The sequence below is a fragment of the Bos indicus genome, chromosome X (genome assembly GCF_029378745.1).
Source record: "Bos indicus isolate NIAB-ARS_2022 breed Sahiwal x Tharparkar chromosome X, NIAB-ARS_B.indTharparkar_mat_pri_1.0, whole genome shotgun sequence".
NCBI lineage: Eukaryota > Metazoa > Chordata > Mammalia > Artiodactyla > Bovidae > Bos > Bos indicus.
This window is the reverse complement of record NC_091789.1, coordinates 80,013,925-80,030,254: the sequence shown is the minus strand read 5'-3', so window position 1 is coordinate 80,030,254 and position 16,330 is coordinate 80,013,925. Positions and strand designations below refer to the sequence as shown.

Here is a 16,330-nt window from a genome sequence, read left to right as displayed (position 1 = left end):
CTATGTGTTTGCCATTAGCTTTGCGTTGTAATCAAATCATTGCACTTATTACAAAAAAAGGTAAGCAGGGGAGAAAGGGAGAAGCAGGGCCTTTCCCAACTTCTGAAAGGTCTCAATTCTTAAAGGCACTTAGCAGTCTTACGGAGAATTCCTTTGGGGGGAGCCAGGAAAACAGAAATTTTCCACAAGGAGGTTCATTTGCATCTATCCTGAATAGGGTTGCCGGGAATTCCATGGGATGTGGGGTGACGTTTTCCCCGAGGCTGCCATGGGTTTGCGGGGCTCTGCAGCTGCCTCCGGTGCGGCCGCAGGAACCCGAGCCGTGTCCGCCCCTCGGCGCCAACTGGCTCCAGATCCCGCCGCCGCTTAGTCCGGCGGCACCGCCTCCTGCCTCTAGTCACGAAAGTTCCCAGCCGCTCGCTGCGTGCTGGACGTGACTGGCGGCAGCTGCACGTCCCACAATCGCGCTCGCTGACTGACAGCGCCTCGGTGCAATGGCAGCCAGCGGGCGCCTTCGGGCCGCGTTCTAGAGCGGCCACTGGGCGCCGAGAGCCGGGCGCGGCGGCCGGAAAGGGGCGGGGCGGGAGGAGTGGCGACCCAGCCCGTGAGGTGCTAGGCATTTTCCACGCGTTCGGACCCTGAGTCGGTCTCAGTCTCTGCCGCTGTCTCATCCCCTGGCCTCTCGCTGCAGCTGAATTGCCAAGATGTCGCTTTCTAACAAGCTGACTCTGGACAAGCTGGATGTGAAGGGGAAGCGGGTCGTCATGAGGTAATCCTTGGGGTTCTCCCGCAGCCTCTCCGGCCGGGGCAGACTTCTTTTCCTCCTGCCTCAAGTGACCTTTAGCCCTACTGTCGGTCCCAAGGGCTCTAGCCCAGTAGGGCGAGGCTGGCCACCATTGTGGCTGAGGTTTTGCCCGGGTTTAACGGTTTCTGACCTCATTTTCCCCAGCCCAGAAACTGAGCCGAATTTGCTCTTTGCTGGGGTGGATCCTCCCAGGGAGGGTCAGATTGCGGGGATCCATTTTGCCCTCTTTTCTTATTTCTGAAGGGCAGTTCCGTCGCCTCCAGTTCTCAGTTGGTGAGGTGGGACCTGATGCTTAGCCTGCAGATCCCTAGGCCTCCAGTGAAGGGACCTTGAAAGGTCATTTGGATAGTTTTCCTTCCTCCACCACCCTAGACCACCCCAGACAAATGAGAAACGGCCCACATTTCTAAGGTCCCTGCCCAAAGGGACATGTTTCCCAGAGGATGTTGTTCAGGAGCAGAATCCACTAAAGCGTTGAGGGTAGGAGGGTAGGAGGGTAGGAGGGTGAGGTAGGGTGGGGCGCACCGAAGGAGGCCCTGCAGAGCTTACGTAACAGGCCTCTGCCGCCATGTAGTGTCTTTGGACCACAGGCCTTGGGTTTTGCATCAGGATTGTGACACACACTGGGTAATGGTGGAGCAGGGTGTGGCTGCTCATTCTTGATGTTCTCTAACCTCACTCCCAGAAGTGGCTAGAGAAGCAGGATATTAGAATATTAGAAGTGGGGAAGGCTAGCCACCTGCCTTGGAGTCTCTTACTCCAAACATGTGGATCCCTGGCCACATGGCTTCTCCCTTGTTTGCCAAAATTACTAGTGTGATGTATGGAGTATTTACATTTCTCCTTTTTGTAACGTGTACATTCGTGCATGTCAGGAGCTAACTGCAGGAATTCAGTTAGGTATGTAACTGACTTGACCTTGATAGGATCCAAGGGTGGTGCTTTTGCCAGCATAAGGGCTTGACAGCATTGGGTAGTCTTGTCCTTTTAGGGAAGTGGTTGATTGATGGGCAGGCATGTGAATGATGTGATCCTTTCCCAATTTGGGCTGGTTCAAGAGAGGGCAACTTTTCTATATTAACGGTTCAGAAAGCAGTAGGGGATCTCCCTTTACTTAAGGCTTAAACTAGGTAGGTGCTGTGAATTGGTGTACTTTGTGGATGCCCTAAAAGTTAATGTAGCTCTCCCCTTCCCTCTAATTTCATTATGGCCACTATTAGTTTACAAGTGGCCTTTTCTGCTTTGCTTTGCTATGGCAATAATCAGAAGAACCCAATAGCTTATGGCCATGAAAAACGCCTGGTGTCCCCTTTTGCTAAATCACCTAGTCCTTTGCAATCTGAACAGAGTAGGAATCACAGACATCCTAGTATTAGATAATGGCCCTGTCTATCCCTCAGATGCTTTTAAGAAAGATGGATAGAACTTATGAAAAACAGGACAAGTGGAAAGTGGCGTGCAGCTAGATCTTGGCTGTTAAGTCACTTCAGTCGTGTCCGACTCTGTGCGACCCCATAGACGGCAGCCCACCAGGCTCCCCTGTCCCTGGGATTCTCCAGGCAAGAACACTGGAGTGGGTTGCCATTTCCTTCTCCAATGCTTGAAAGTGAAAAGTGAAAGTGAACTCGCTCAGTCGTATCCGACTCTTAGCGACCCCATGGACTGCATCAGGCTCCTCCATCCTTGGGATTTTCCAGGCAAGAGTACTGGAGTGGGGTGCCATTGCCTTCTCCGATATCTTGGAGAACCTACAATTGCAGTCTGAGGCTTTATCTCCTCTCTTCCCAGGTTTGAGGAATTATCTGAGCTGGTTGAGAGTGAGACTGGAGGAAGTGCTTATCTTTTCTCCCTCTGGACCTAATTTGAAATATGTTTCTGCCCCAGGGCTCAAAGTTTCATTTAACACAGATTAACCGTAAGCCTTGAAATGATTGGCTAGTCCTGTTTTGCTGGTGGAAAATGACCTATCCAAGGTCACTGAACTAGCACGTTGGTGGAAGAACCAGAACTAGAATTTGGGTCTCCTTGCCTACCAACCATATCCTCTAAATTCTTGGATGTAGTGAACAAGGAGAGGTTAAAATAGACCTTTTGTCGGCTGAAGGTTGCAGCCAATAATTTCCCCCTGTAATCTGGATAAATTCTACTTATCTGATTTGAGGACAGGAAGTTGCTTTTTTCCCAGATTATTAATGTAGCTCTTGAAAAGAGCTCTTGAACATTGTAGGATTGCTTTTTGCAAGAATCTAGGTAGCTTTACATGTCAGCTCAAATTTCTTTTTGTTTTAATTGCCTTTATGTAGTGGTTGCTGGCAGTGTTCCGGAAGTGGAGCCTCCAGAGTAGTGGCTGCTTTACTAGCCTCCTTTCTTTGTCTTGCAAAGGGGAGCTGTGATGTTTAGGGCCCCTGCTTTGAACTGCCAAGGGAAATTGACTGATTTGTTGAGGGAACTTCCTGATAGCCAGAAATCTCTGACTGGATAATTACCAGGTTGTACCTCAGTTTTTTAGGATTCCATTTGACTTTATAGACCTTGAGTAAATTTCCTGTTTAATTTTGCTGTGTCATTTCCTTTCTTTCTCTCATAGGTTGCCAGTCATACTCCTTTGCCGACTGGTGAAGCACTTCCCTTTTGCTTGCTCTCCCTCCTCCATTTTTTACAAACCTCACAGTTTTTCTCTAACCTGTTGTAACTTGTTAAGCAACAGCTACAAGTTGGTGTAGTGGAAGAAGAAACAGGGAGGAAAAACAGCAGAGAAGAAAAAAAAAGTCTCAGAGAGTCAGTTAGTTATTAGTCGCTCAGTCGTGTCTGACTCTCTGCGACCACGTGGTCTCCCACGAGGCTTCTCTGTCCATGGAATTCTCCAGGCAGAAATACTGGAGTGGGTTGCCATTTCCTGCTCCTGAGGATCTTCCTGACCCAGGGATTGAACCTGGGTCTCCTGCATTGCAGGCAGATTCTTTACTGTCTGAACCACCAGGGAAGCCCTCTAAGAGAGCCATAATACCCCTATTTCCTGATCAGGGACAGTGAAGTAAGGGTGGGAATGGTTTCTTGGAGAGCTTTTAATGGAACTGGGCCTGGACTTCTGAGATTTCAGGTGATAGAGACTTGATATCCTTATTACAACTAAATTAATATTTTTAAGATTCATTCTGAAATAGTTATATGTTCACAGAACATTGCAAAGATAATATAGAGAGGTCCTGTGTTCACCCAGTTTCCTTCATAATTCCTTACATAATTACAGTACGATATCAAGAGTAGGAAGGAAGTTGACATTAGAATAAAGCATATAGTTCTTTGCTGTTTTATAACATGTGTAGATTTGTGTAACTCCGACCACTATCCAAGATACAAAACTAATTTTCTTTGAGCAGCACCAAGATCTCCCTATGTGTCATCCTTTAGCATCTTGGCCCCTCTCCCTCCATTCCTAAACCCCTGGTAACTACTAATCTGTCCTGCATTTCTATAATTTTATTTCAGTATGTTATATAAGTGGGATCACACATGGCATTTTTTTCACCCAGCATAACGACCTTGAGATTTATCCATATTGTTGTATGTATCAGTCGTTCATTCCTTGGATTGCTGAATAGTAGTCTGTGGTATGGGCTTCCTGGGTAGCTGAACTGGTAAAGAATCCACCTGCAATGCAAGAGACCCCAGGTCGATTCCTGGGAAGGTCCTCTGGAGAAGGGATAGGCTACCCACTCCAGTATTCTTGGGCTTCCCTGGTAGCTCAGACAGTAAAGAATCCGCCTGCAATGCCAGGGACCTGGGTTCAGTCCCTGGGTTGGGAAGATCCCCTAGAGGAGGGCATGGCAACCCATTCCAGTGTTCTTGCCTGGAGAATCCCATGGACAGAGGAGCCTGGCAGGCTGCAGTCCAGTGGGTCGCAAAGAGTCAGACATGACTGAAGAGACTTAGCACACATGCTTAACCTTTTGAGGAATTTCCAGACTGTTTTCCAAAGCAGCTGCATCATTTTACATTCCTACGGGCATATGAGTGATCAATTTCTCTGCATCCTCACTAACTCTTGATGTCATTTTTTATTTCATCCACTCTGATATGAGTGGTGTGTAGTGATATCTGACTTTGTTCCTGAGGCTGAGCTCAGGATTAAGAGAAATAGAAAAGGAAAGGGTACAGATTTTACACAGGATAAGTGAAATGTGTAGGCCAGAGCAGTTTCTGTGGTGGAGTCCTCAGAGAGGAGATGTTAAAAGCAGAGCTGTTGTTAACATCAGGGGGAAGGTAATCCACAAGCAACGAGAAGAAAGTATAAGTCCTTTTCTCATCAGTAAGCTATGCCATGGCAGCATGGATAGGTGAGATAGATTCTTGAGTGTTTCTAGAGAATTTCTTCTGTGTCATGGCTCTGGGATAGGGAGCAGCACTGAAGGGGTGGCTTGTGCTCGGCCACTTGCTGTTAACCCTTTTGAATGTGGGCCTTCTTGGAGTCTGCAGAGGGTGGGGGAAAATGATCCATGATGAGATACTCTATCCTCTTTGGAATGCTCTGAGCCTTGCTTAGGATATTTAAAGAAGATGCTTAGAATCAGAATCAAGTAGCCTGAAGTTAAGTAGACTGTTTCTTTTTTCAGAGGCATACTGCTTTTATTTTTCAAGATTTTAAATAAAGTATTTGAATATAGAATTAATCCTTCAACTCCTCTTTGGAAAGGTTATTCTTCAGTGAAGTAGCGTACAGGCCTAGGAGGCATAGGAAATTGGTGGTCTTCTTAGTTGGTTTAGGATTTTGTAATTGTCTGCCAAGCCTCAGCCTAAGAGAGGAAGGACTAGTGATGGAGCTTTATGGTCAGACACAGCAACAAGTCTTTTTGAATCAGTCACACCTTCACTGTTGTCCTTTGGTGCGTGCTGCTAGCTGTTTTTAGTAATGGTTGATGTGCCTTTTAGATCACAGAATCATGTTTTGGAGAAGTCCTCACATGAATAATAATAGTTACCACTTTTATGGCACTGTTTATCAGTTACTCTCCTAAGCACTTTGCAGATCGCTAACTCATTTAATTCTCACAATAACTGTGAAGTAGATACTATCATCTCCATTCTATAGATGAAAAAGAAATCAACTTAAAAAGGATCTTGGCAGGTGAAACCTTACAGATAGCTAGCCACCACACATCATTGCTTTCTAGGGGATTGAGGTTCCAGTCTATCTGGAAGAAAGGGGAAGGAATGACAAGTTCTTAAAAATGATAAAGCAGCAAGAAGTTGCATAAGAAAGGAAACTGCTATATTTTTTTCCCCTGCCCTGGCCATGCCCTGTGGCTTTTGGGATCTTAGTTCACCAACCAGGGATTGAACCTGGACCCTTGGCAGTGGAAGCGCTGAGTCTTAACCACTGGACTGCCAGGGAATTCCCTGCCTGTGCTGTCTTGATCACTTCTCTTCTGATTGTCTGTTTGTTAGGTGGGCAGGGTCACATGTTCCATCCTCTCAGGTTTTTTTTTTTTTTTTTTTTTAATTAAGTTTTTTAAAAAATTGAAGTATAGTTGATTTACAATATTGTGTTAGTTTCAGGTGTACAGCAAAATGTCCTATCAGGCTTTTAGAAAGAAGCTATCTTATGGTTATTGACTGTTTTGCTTGAAGGATACTGTGTGAACTTAGCCTTGGACACTGGGTTTCTTTCTGGTCCTGAGGTCCCAGACTTCGTCCAAAACGAATGATACTCTCTTGGTGTGTTTTATTTTTCCATTTTTTTTTCTTTTGAGAAATGTTTGCTTCATTAGGACCCAGAAATAATACCAGGGAAATCAGAATCCAGATGTGTTCTTTATAACCTTACCCTTCAGGCTGCCACCATTGTTAGATAGTAGCATGCTGGGCCCATATAGAAATCTTTTTAGATGGAACTAGTTTCAGCTTCCCAGGTCTTCAGGGCTTGTTCCTGTGATTTTTTTAAAATTTTCCTCTTAAAAAGTGTGAAATACATACCTAAAAGGGCACAAATCAAAAGCTCAAAGAATTATCACAGAAAGAGCACATTTGTCACCAACATCAAGAAAGAGAACAATATCAGAACCCCTGAAGCTCCCTCTGGTGTCCTGTCTAAGTCACTACTCCCACTCTCTTCCACATGGCTAATCACTATCTTCTAATACTGCTGATTATTTTTAAGGTGACTTTTGAACTTCCACTTATTTAACTGGTTCACTAAAAGTACCTCTCATAATCTTTGAGGGAATGATAATTTGATTGTGGCTCTGAACTTGACACTTTGTTTCTTTTTCAGAGTAGACTTCAATGTTCCTATGAAGAACAACCAGATAACAAACAACCAGAGGTAATGTCCCTGCTACACCCTGAGCTAGGTTTAAGATGTACGTGGGTCTGAGTATATGTAATGAAATGGTTTTCCATTCTTATTGTAGAATTATGGCAACTTAAGCTGCATGATCTTGGCTTTCAACCAACCCACCATCTGGTTTGCTTTCTTATGACAATTTAGAAATTGAAAAAAAATCATTTTAAGAAGGTGATTTTTTTCCTCCTTTTTTTTAATTTGAAGAATTTGAGGTTGTACATTTTTAAAGATTATCAAGGTTTAAGGTTACTTAGCTTTCCTGCAAAATGAAGAACTGTTCATGTAGTTTTACAAGCCCCTATTCTAACTGGCCCCCATAAAATCAGTTTTTGAGAATTTTGATTTAAGGGAAAAGACTTTGGAAGTAATACTTTCAGTCAGTTTAGGCTCTCCACATGTCTTGTTCAGGCTGTCCATGTCTTGGCTCCTAGATTCAGAAGCAGAAATTTTAAGTGATAGTATTGTTCTTGCTTTTGATTAGATTCTAAAAGATTTTTATTTTAAATGAAGGGTTTGAGCTGGAAAGGTATGTTCTAATGATCTAGGCCTGTGCTGTCTAGTAAAAATATAATAAAAGCCACATGTAATTTAAGATTTTCTAGTTGTCCCATTAAAAAGTAAACAAACAGATTAACTTAATTTTAATATATTTAATCCAGTAAGCTCCAAATAATCATTTTAATATATAATCAATTAAAAATTAATGAAAGGAACATTTAACTTTTTTGGTATTAAGTATTTGAGATCCAATACATATTTTACTCTTAGACAACATACCAGTCTGGCTAACCACATATCCAGTATTCAGGAGGTCCCTGTGGCTAATGGCTACCATATTGGACAGTGCAGGTATAGACCTAGAACATTTTTAGATATTGGCCCCAGAATAGAGCCTGGCATTCTGTCAAGCACATCCCTCCTGCACCATAGTGAAAGGTCTTTGTATAAGCCATCTCTGACCCTTCTTGGCTTTTTTGTTATTTTCTGCAACATACATAAAAGATTAGAAATATGCCTATCAAGGTATTTTATGAGTAGAAAGCAGAGAAACAAGTCTGAGTAGATCTTCATTTTCAGAAATCCGTGGAGTTGATAAATAAAATGAAGCATTAGAACTAATAGAACTTGACTGTTAAGGGAAAGCACTGAAGATTAATTTGGTTTCATTGGGCAAATGTACCTGATGAAGGTTTCTTGTTTATTTGGTATAGTTGAGTTTTTATATCTGCCAAATAGCATAAGATAGTTAGAAATATAACTTGGCTTTTTATTATTCCATTCTTTGCTGAAATGTCATCTTATTAGAGAGACCTTCCCTGGCTACCCTCTCTAAAATCCCCTCCACCACTATTCTCCAGTCGTTCTTGTCACTGTACCTTGCTTTATTTTCTCCATAGTTCTTATCACTTCTGTGAGAGCAGAAATTATTTTATTCACTGTTGTATTCTCAGAATCTGATATAGTAGCTGCTACAAAAGTAGCATTCAACAAATATTTGTTGAATAAATAAATATTTTCTTTGTTATCAGGTTTAATTTCTTAAGTACTGCCATGAATGGAAAGTTAGTATTGGGTTTGTAACAAAAATTGAAGTGTTTAAAGAAGTTAAATAAACTTTTGGTTAAACTATAATTTAGTAAACGCAATGTGTTATGTAAACCACATTTTATATAATGTATTTATTTTATCCTACATAAAAAGTGACTTAGGATTTTGTAATGGGTACTGAAAAGTAACGTTTTTTCAGTTTTCCCCAAATTTCTTTTAATGGTTTCAAAATTTGAGAATTTTATATTTCTTCCAAAGTCAAACACTTAGGGTATTTCAGAGGTCCCTAAAAGCACCCACATGTTTGGTGATTCACTAGAAGGATTCACTGCTAAAGTTTATTAAGGTGAAAGGATTCACTGCTAAAGTTTATTAAAGTGAAAGGATGCATGACAGGATCAGCAAGCGGAAAAGACACAGGCAGAATCTGGAGAAATCCATGCTTAGGTTTCCATGCTCTCTCCCCCTCATGACACCAAGTGTGGTCCTTTTCTCCAGCAGTGAAAATGCAGTAATTGTGTGTGATATCTCTGCCCAGAAAAGCCCTTCAGAGACTCAACTCCCAAGATTTTTACTGGGAGCTGATCACATAGGTACCCTCTGTCCAGCAGCTACCAAAATTCCTTACTCCTGGAGGGAAGCAAGTGTTGAATATAAACCTGTTTGTACAGACGATCTAGGAACTGTGAACAGCCTTTGTCAGAGAACTGAAGGACCAGCTCAAAAGCCAAGTTCCCAGACACCAGCCGAGGGCCAACCTCGCAAGCAGGTCCTTCTGAAGACAGCAGTTTCCGTCCTGCTATATTAATTTTTTTTCTGCACAAGGTGCAAAACATGATGAAATTGTATAACCCTAGGTAGAGGGTTGACATCCTATTAACTTCTTCCCCTACACATGAACCTGAGGACCATCACTGAGTTGCTGACAGATTTGAAGGAATTTGGAGAAGAAAGGCTTTATGTTTTATGAGGCCATGAATAAAATAGTTCTCACTAATTCTTAGGAGTAGCCTTATTCTACTTGCTGTCTCTTCTTGGTTGCAGGATCAAGGCTGCTGTTCCAAGCATCAAATACTGCTTGGACAGTGGAGCCAAGTCAGTTGTTCTTATGAGCCACCTGGGCCGGCCTGATGGTGTCCCCATGCCTGATAAGTACTCCTTGCAGCCAGTTGCTGTAGAACTCAAATCTCTGCTGGGCAAGTATGTTTCAGGCTCTTGTCAACTCTGTGACAGGAGATGTTGTCAAGTATGTTGTTGCTGGTTCTTAACATTCAGACTGTTCAAGTGTTTCTGTGTCATAATCTCTCCAGGGATGTTTTGTTCTTGAAGGACTGTGTGGGCCCAGAAGTGGAGAAGGCTTGTGCTGACCCAGCTGCTGGGTCTGTCATCCTGCTGGAGAACCTTCGTTTTCATGTGGAGGAAGAAGGGAAGGGAAAAGATGCTTCTGGGAACAAGGTAGGACCTGTGATTTCGACATTAGTAGGGGTGAGGAGGGCTGAGTACATGAGACTGTGATTGAAGAATAGAAGAAGCTCATGTTTATTTTGACACCTTTTTATTGAAATACATATATAAATGCACAGCTTGATGAATTATCACAAAGTAAGCACACCTGTGTAACCACCACCGAGGTCAGAGAATAAGATATTGCCAGCCCTGGAAGCCCTCCTCATCATGCTCAAGTGTTTTTGAAATACCTTGGAAAGATGTGAACACCATTTGGGTGTAAGAGTATTTGGTGAACATGCTGCTTCTAATTGTCCCTTTGTTACACACCTGGCCTTTGATATATGAAGATGTATTTTTCTAATAGTATGTGATAATATCCTGTCAGAATGTAGGCTATCGTTCCCAAGGACTGAGAGCAGACATTTACAGGTGGTTATGGGGAGTGAGTATTCATGATATACCAGCTGTTCTTCCAGCAGAGCCAGTTTTAGATTTTTTTGTCAGGGCTAGAACAGTTTTTATAAGCAGCAGGCCCTAGTGTATTATGGAAGAATAATCTGTATTCTTATTTAGAAGGGGAATTAACTTAAAGCTTGAACTTGTTACTTTTAAAACAGTAAATTAAATTTGATATCATTGGGGTTTTCTTATAAAAGAATCATGTGACCAGAAAAAGTACTTTCGTAAGTCAAGTGGAAAGGGACTATTTGGAAAATTTGATTGAGTTAGGTAGATAATGGTCATGATGATATTACCTTGGGTTTAAGGCACTTTTCTTAAGTGTAAAGGATCTTTCTCTGAATTTCTTAAGATAAAGAATGACAGGTACCTTCATATTTTAAAAAAAAAAAAACACCTAGGTCTCAGAAAGGCAGTTATTTGACTAAAGTTAGGAGGAGGAGTACTGTTGCTGGGCTTTGTATGTAGCTCAGTCCATCAATAAGCAAACTTTATGTAAAGAGTCAGACAACAAATATTGTAGGCTTTGTGGGTCAGATGGTCAGTCACAACCTTATATGGTTTCTATTGGAACTAGTCAACTCTGTCATTGTTGTACAAAAGCAACCATAGGGGAAAAAACCAAAAAAATTTTAAAAGGCAACCATAGATACCCACAACATAGATTACCGTGACCTGACAACCAGGATTTAAATACTAAATGATAGAGCTGGCTCTTTTGAGGATGATTTCGAATTTGCCTATTTGTAGAAAGGAAGCTGGACTTCTCACATGGCTCATTGGTAAAGAACCCACCAGCCAATGCAGGAGCCTTGGGTTCAATCCCTGGGTGGGGAAGATCCCCTGGAGGATTCATTAAATGAATTCATTAAATGATTCATTAAATGGATTCATAAAATACTGGCAACCTACTCCAGTATTCTTGCCTGGGAAATCCCGTGAACAGAGGTGCCTGGTGGGCTACAGTCCATAGGGTCGCAAAGAATTGGATACAACTGGGCATGCATGCTACTGGAGATCAGTGGAGAAGTAACTCCAGAAATAACTGCCTTCCTGAGACCTAGGTTTTTTTTTTTTTTTTAAATATGAAGGTACTTGTCATTCCTTATCTTAAGAAATAAGAAGGGAATCAGAAAGCACCCTTTATACTTTCCAATCTTAATGTCTTTAGTATGTTGGGGAACAAGATGCTCTGAGGCTAGCATCTCAATCTCCTGTTGTGCTTCTGACATTTCTTAAGGTCATCAGAGTGCCTGCTTTCAAGCAGTTTCTTTTCTTAGCACTGCAGGCTCAGGTCTTGCCTTATCTTGCCTTTGGCATGGTCTTGCTACAGTAGTAGGAGTTAAATGCTGACCTAAAATTTGGTGCCCTTTTAGACTGAAACTCAAGCTGAAACTCAAACTCTTGGGCTTAGAAATGGCAGGAGGCAGGTTGAGGCAAATCGTTATATACAGTAAGTGATGAACCAACTGTGCTAGTCTATGTCTTTGTGGGTAGTTTACTTTACATTTAGTGTTCAGTGGCTTTTCATGCTTGAAATTTTTGGAGCGAGCCAGCCATAAGTTCAAAGTGAATAAAAAACGAAGTGAGGCATGAACTTTTTCCTTTATGCAGGGTACCTGCATTATCTTTTAGGAGCATTCTCTTCCTTCTGGTTCCTGGCAGATAAAAAATGAGAAATAGGTTCTGATTATTACTAATTTTTACAATACCTTTTTCATAGATAGCTTTTAATTTGTGTCATTTTCCCATGAACAGTTCTTAGAGAAGTTATCTTCCCTTTTTAATAGATGGGAAAGGATAGAGAAAAACTTGACAAAGGTTACACAGTAAATTAGTGTCAGACGTGGGCCTAGAACCCAGGTCTCCTGGCATTTGGGCAGTGTTTTCATGACTACACATCTTGCAGTCAGCGGTGGCAGATAATATTCCATTTTAAAGAGATTATGGGGGCTCTACACTTTAGTTTTAGCATTAGTGCCCCTGTGTTCTTTGGGCCACTAGAGGAAAGCCCGTTCTTTGTGACAGCCTTCTTCATTTCAATATATAGGAGAAGGGGAGTGGACAGTGACTAAACATCTGCTTTGATACTTCTCTGTCATAATCCCCCTCATCTGGTTTTCTATGCATCTTTGCTTTGTTTCTTACTGGAGACTCATTGTTTATCCTGCTGTCCTGCTTTCTTTCCCCTATGAAAAGGGTAGTATCCCTGGATAATGAGCTGACATTCAAAGCCATATGTTTTACATCAACTTTCTGTCCTCTGTCTTTTTTGTAGAAGTATATTGTTTTCTCAGATGCCTAACTTCCAGGGAAAGCTATATGAATTACCTCCTTTTGATATATACAGTGTTTCTGAGGTGCTTTTCTGTTGTCAGGTTTCCATCTGCCTTCTCTGTCCCAGCTTGTCCTTGTTGCTTTCATGAGAAATATGTATGAGTCTTGGCAGCTAGCAGCTTGACACAAGTATAATCCTAAATTTTACAAGGAGAATATGTTAAAATGAAGCAATGAGTCAAGGAGAGAGAAGGATAATTTGTATTTTGTCCTAGGAGCTGGAGAGAGACCAGTAGGATGTGATTAGAGGTTAAGCTGTGATTTAGGAATCTTAGGCTTGCAATTTGAGGGAAGGCAAAGGAGAGCAGAAACATACAGAAATGAGCAAAAGATCTGGAATATTTGGAAGAAAGAACAGATCCTGTTGCTAGTTTTAAAAATTGCTATCCTGCCAACTCAGGGTCTTTAGATATGTTGAAGAGGACTCTTGGTATGAAATGCTTTTATAGTTTCTTTGGAATCATCAATATCTCCCTTTTTTGTTTTTCTCTTCAGGTTAAAGCTGAGCCAACCAAAATAGAAGCCTTCCGAGCTTCACTTTCTAAGCTAGGGGATGTTTATGTCAATGATGCTTTTGGCACTGCTCACCGAGCCCACAGGTACTAAAAGTTTTTTGTTCATTGTCAAACGGGGAGAGCATTATTTCTCTGTTTACTTAAGCAGCCAAAGCTCTGGAATAGTTTTGGAAATTTCTGTGTTGTATTGTGGTCTTTTTGGATTCTATCTCTAATTGGAGCTACAAATAAAACTGTGGTTCTTGTTGAGTATCCCTGATCTAAAGATGAAATAAAAGTAAAAAATGTTGAGGATTGTGAAACTTTTTGTCGAGCTTTAGGAAGATGTTGTTCTGTCTTACTTCGGATATTTCATGGAGAGCTCTCCCTTTGTGATTGCTGTGGGAGCAGAGTCTTAGGCTATCAGTAGGAAGCAAACCGAGGAATCCTTCCCTGTTGGCATCACCTGGCTGATAATTTATTGTGGTTAAACCCTTGGCCTGAAGACTATTAATTGGGTATCTTAAATTCTACTTAAGGTAGTTGCTTTTCACTGCATTATTATGCTTTATCCTGCATTATTAGCCAAAAACCTTATCTTGTACTTAAGTGTTTTGTTGTAGTTTGGGGATGAAAACCATGGTGTCCTGGTGTCTCAAAAGTGAAAGTATTTCAGTGATAAGGAGAAGGCCTTTAGAATTGGGAGAATTGCTAAGGATTGACTAAAATTTGAATGTCTCTGTTCCTTTCTAGCTCCATGGTAGGAGTAAATCTGCCAAAGAAGGCTGGAGGTTTTTTGATGAAGAAGGAGTTGAACTACTTTGCCAAGGCCTTGGAGAGCCCTGAGCGACCGTTCCTGGCCATCCTGGGCGGGTACAGAGAACTCTTCAAGATCATGCTTTAAGTAGTGTTTTATACCTGGTTCAGTTCAGTTCAGTTTAGTCGCTCAGTTGTGTCTGACTCTTTGCAACCCCATGGAATGCAGCACACTAGGCCTCCCTGTCCATTGCCAACTCCTGGAGTCTACTCATGTCCATTGAGTCGGTGATGCTAACCAACCATCTCATCCTTTGTCATCCCCTTGTCCACCTGTCGTCAGTCTTTCCTAGCATCAGGGTCTTTTCAAATGAGTCAGCTTTTTGCATCAGGTGGCCAAAGTATTGGAGTTTCAGCTTCAACATCAGTCCTTCCAATGAACACTCAGGACTGATCTCCTTTAGGATGGATTGGTTGGATCTCTTCACATTCCAAGGGACTCTCAGGAGTCTTCTCCAACATCACAGTCCAAAAGCATCAATTCTTCAGCGCTCAGCTTTCTTTACAGTCCAACACTCACAACCATACATGACTACTGGAAAAACCATAGCCTTGACTAGACAGACCTTTGTTGAAGTGATCTCTAGTCTTTCCCATTCTATTATTTTCCTCTATTTTCTTTGCACTGATCCCTGAGGAAGGCTTTCTTATCTTTCCTTGCTGTTCTTTGGAACTCTGCATTCAAATGGGTATATCTTTCCTTTTCTCCTTTTCTTTTCACTTCTCTTCTTTTCACAGCTACCTGTAAGGCCTCCTCAGATAGCCATTTTGCTTTTTTGTATTTCTTTTTCTTGGGAATGGTCTTGCTCTCTGTCTCCTGTACTATGACACGAACCTCCGTCCATAGTTCATCAGGCACTCTATCAAACCTAGTCCCTTAAATCTATTTCTCACTTCCACTGTATAATCATAAGGGATTTGATTTAGGTCATACCTGAATGGTCTATTGGTTTTCCCCACTTTCTTCAATATCTGGGCCTACCTGCTAGTAGGCCATAACTTGGGCTTCCTTGATGGCTCAGTGGTAAAGAATCTGCCTGCAATACAGGAGCTGCAGGAGACGTGGGTTCAATCCCTGGGTCAAGAAGATCCCCTGGAGGACAGAATAGCTTACCCACTCCAGTATTCTTCCTTGGGAAATCCCATGGACAGAGGAGCCTGGCGGGCTACAGTCCATAGGGTCACAAAGTGTCAGACATAACTGAAGTGACTGAGCACAAGCATGAGGCCATAAATTGGGTGGTTTATTGTTATTAGCACAATCAAACTGGGTGACTGAGGAAAATTTAATAAAGGGAGTATCTGCAAAGGTGTGGGTGGGGTTTAGGGAAACACAAAAGGGACTATACAGTCATCTGAGGAAACCATCATCACCACCCTTAGACCTGAAGGGCAAAAGGGAAGTGATGGTTACCAGAATCCAGAGAGGGTAGTTGTGTGGAGATGGACCTCTGATAAGAACTGTATAGCCTTTGGTCAAGGGATGGAGGATAGTCATCTAGCAGGGAAGGAGCCAGGGAAATAGATACTCTGATCTCATTTTAATGTCCTATTGATGTATCCCCTCTTACCCACAATGGGCTGCAACCCAGCTGGATGTCAGAGGGCAGAGGACCTCCTTGATGCAGTCTATGCAGGTCAGCCTCCTGGGACAGAGAACAGGGCTAGAAAGGATAGAAAATGGTTCTGGGGAGAAGAATTGGAAAGATCCACTATTACCCACTAATGCTCATCTAACAATTTTTGAAGCACTTAGCCTTTCAGATATGAAAACCTCCTTATATGTGTTGAATATATTATTTGGAACTCATTTTTTCAGATCCGATACCTTTTTATATTTTCTCCTATGGGGAAAAGTACTCTGAATAGTGATATGCTACTGGTTTAGTTAAAAGTAGAAATTTCAGAAGTGTAGGTCAAGAGACTAGGAGGATACATTTTAGGTGATAAAGTAGGGACAGAGACCTGGGACTTCCTGGATAAGATCTTGTCACTTGGCACGACTCTCTAGATAGCAGCCTCTTTATGGCTAGATGCTCCTGACCCTTTTATGAGCAGGGTATTTTTTTCCCATGGGAC

At 42.1% G+C, this 16,330-nt stretch overlaps 2 protein-coding genes across 3 annotated transcripts in view; one reads left to right on the top strand and one right to left on the bottom strand.

Annotated features, from left to right (window-relative positions):
- Nucleotides 1-606: 606 nt before the first annotated feature.
- PGK1 (phosphoglycerate kinase 1) overlaps nt 607-16,330 on the top strand; it is a 22,660-nt gene continuing 6,936 nt past the window's right edge. Inside the window, exons 1-6 of the mRNA XM_070784304.1 lie at nt 607-769; nt 7,077-7,127; nt 9,741-9,896; nt 10,007-10,151; nt 13,437-13,540; nt 14,189-14,308. Coding sequence (XP_070640405.1) covers nt 705-769; nt 7,077-7,127; nt 9,741-9,896; nt 10,007-10,151; nt 13,437-13,540; nt 14,189-14,308 — 641 coding nt within the window. The 5' untranslated portion in view covers nt 607-704. The remainder of the gene's footprint in view (nt 770-7,076; nt 7,128-9,740; nt 9,897-10,006; nt 10,152-13,436; nt 13,541-14,188; nt 14,309-16,330) is intronic.
- The window catches only part of TAF9B (TATA-box binding protein associated factor 9b), a 26,052-nt gene continuing 19,918 nt past the window's right edge, over nt 10,197-16,330 (bottom strand). Inside the window, exons 7-8 of one of the 2 annotated variants that reach the window (XM_070784306.1) lie at nt 12,936-13,078; nt 10,197-12,262 (exon numbers count right to left, since the gene is read on the bottom strand). In XM_070784306.1, coding sequence (XP_070640407.1) covers nt 12,236-12,262; nt 12,936-13,078 — 170 coding nt within the window. In that variant the 3' untranslated portion in view covers nt 10,197-12,235. Of the gene's footprint in view, nt 12,263-12,887; nt 13,079-16,330 lie in introns of those variants that run through there. The other variant, XM_070784305.1, reaches the window with a different exon arrangement.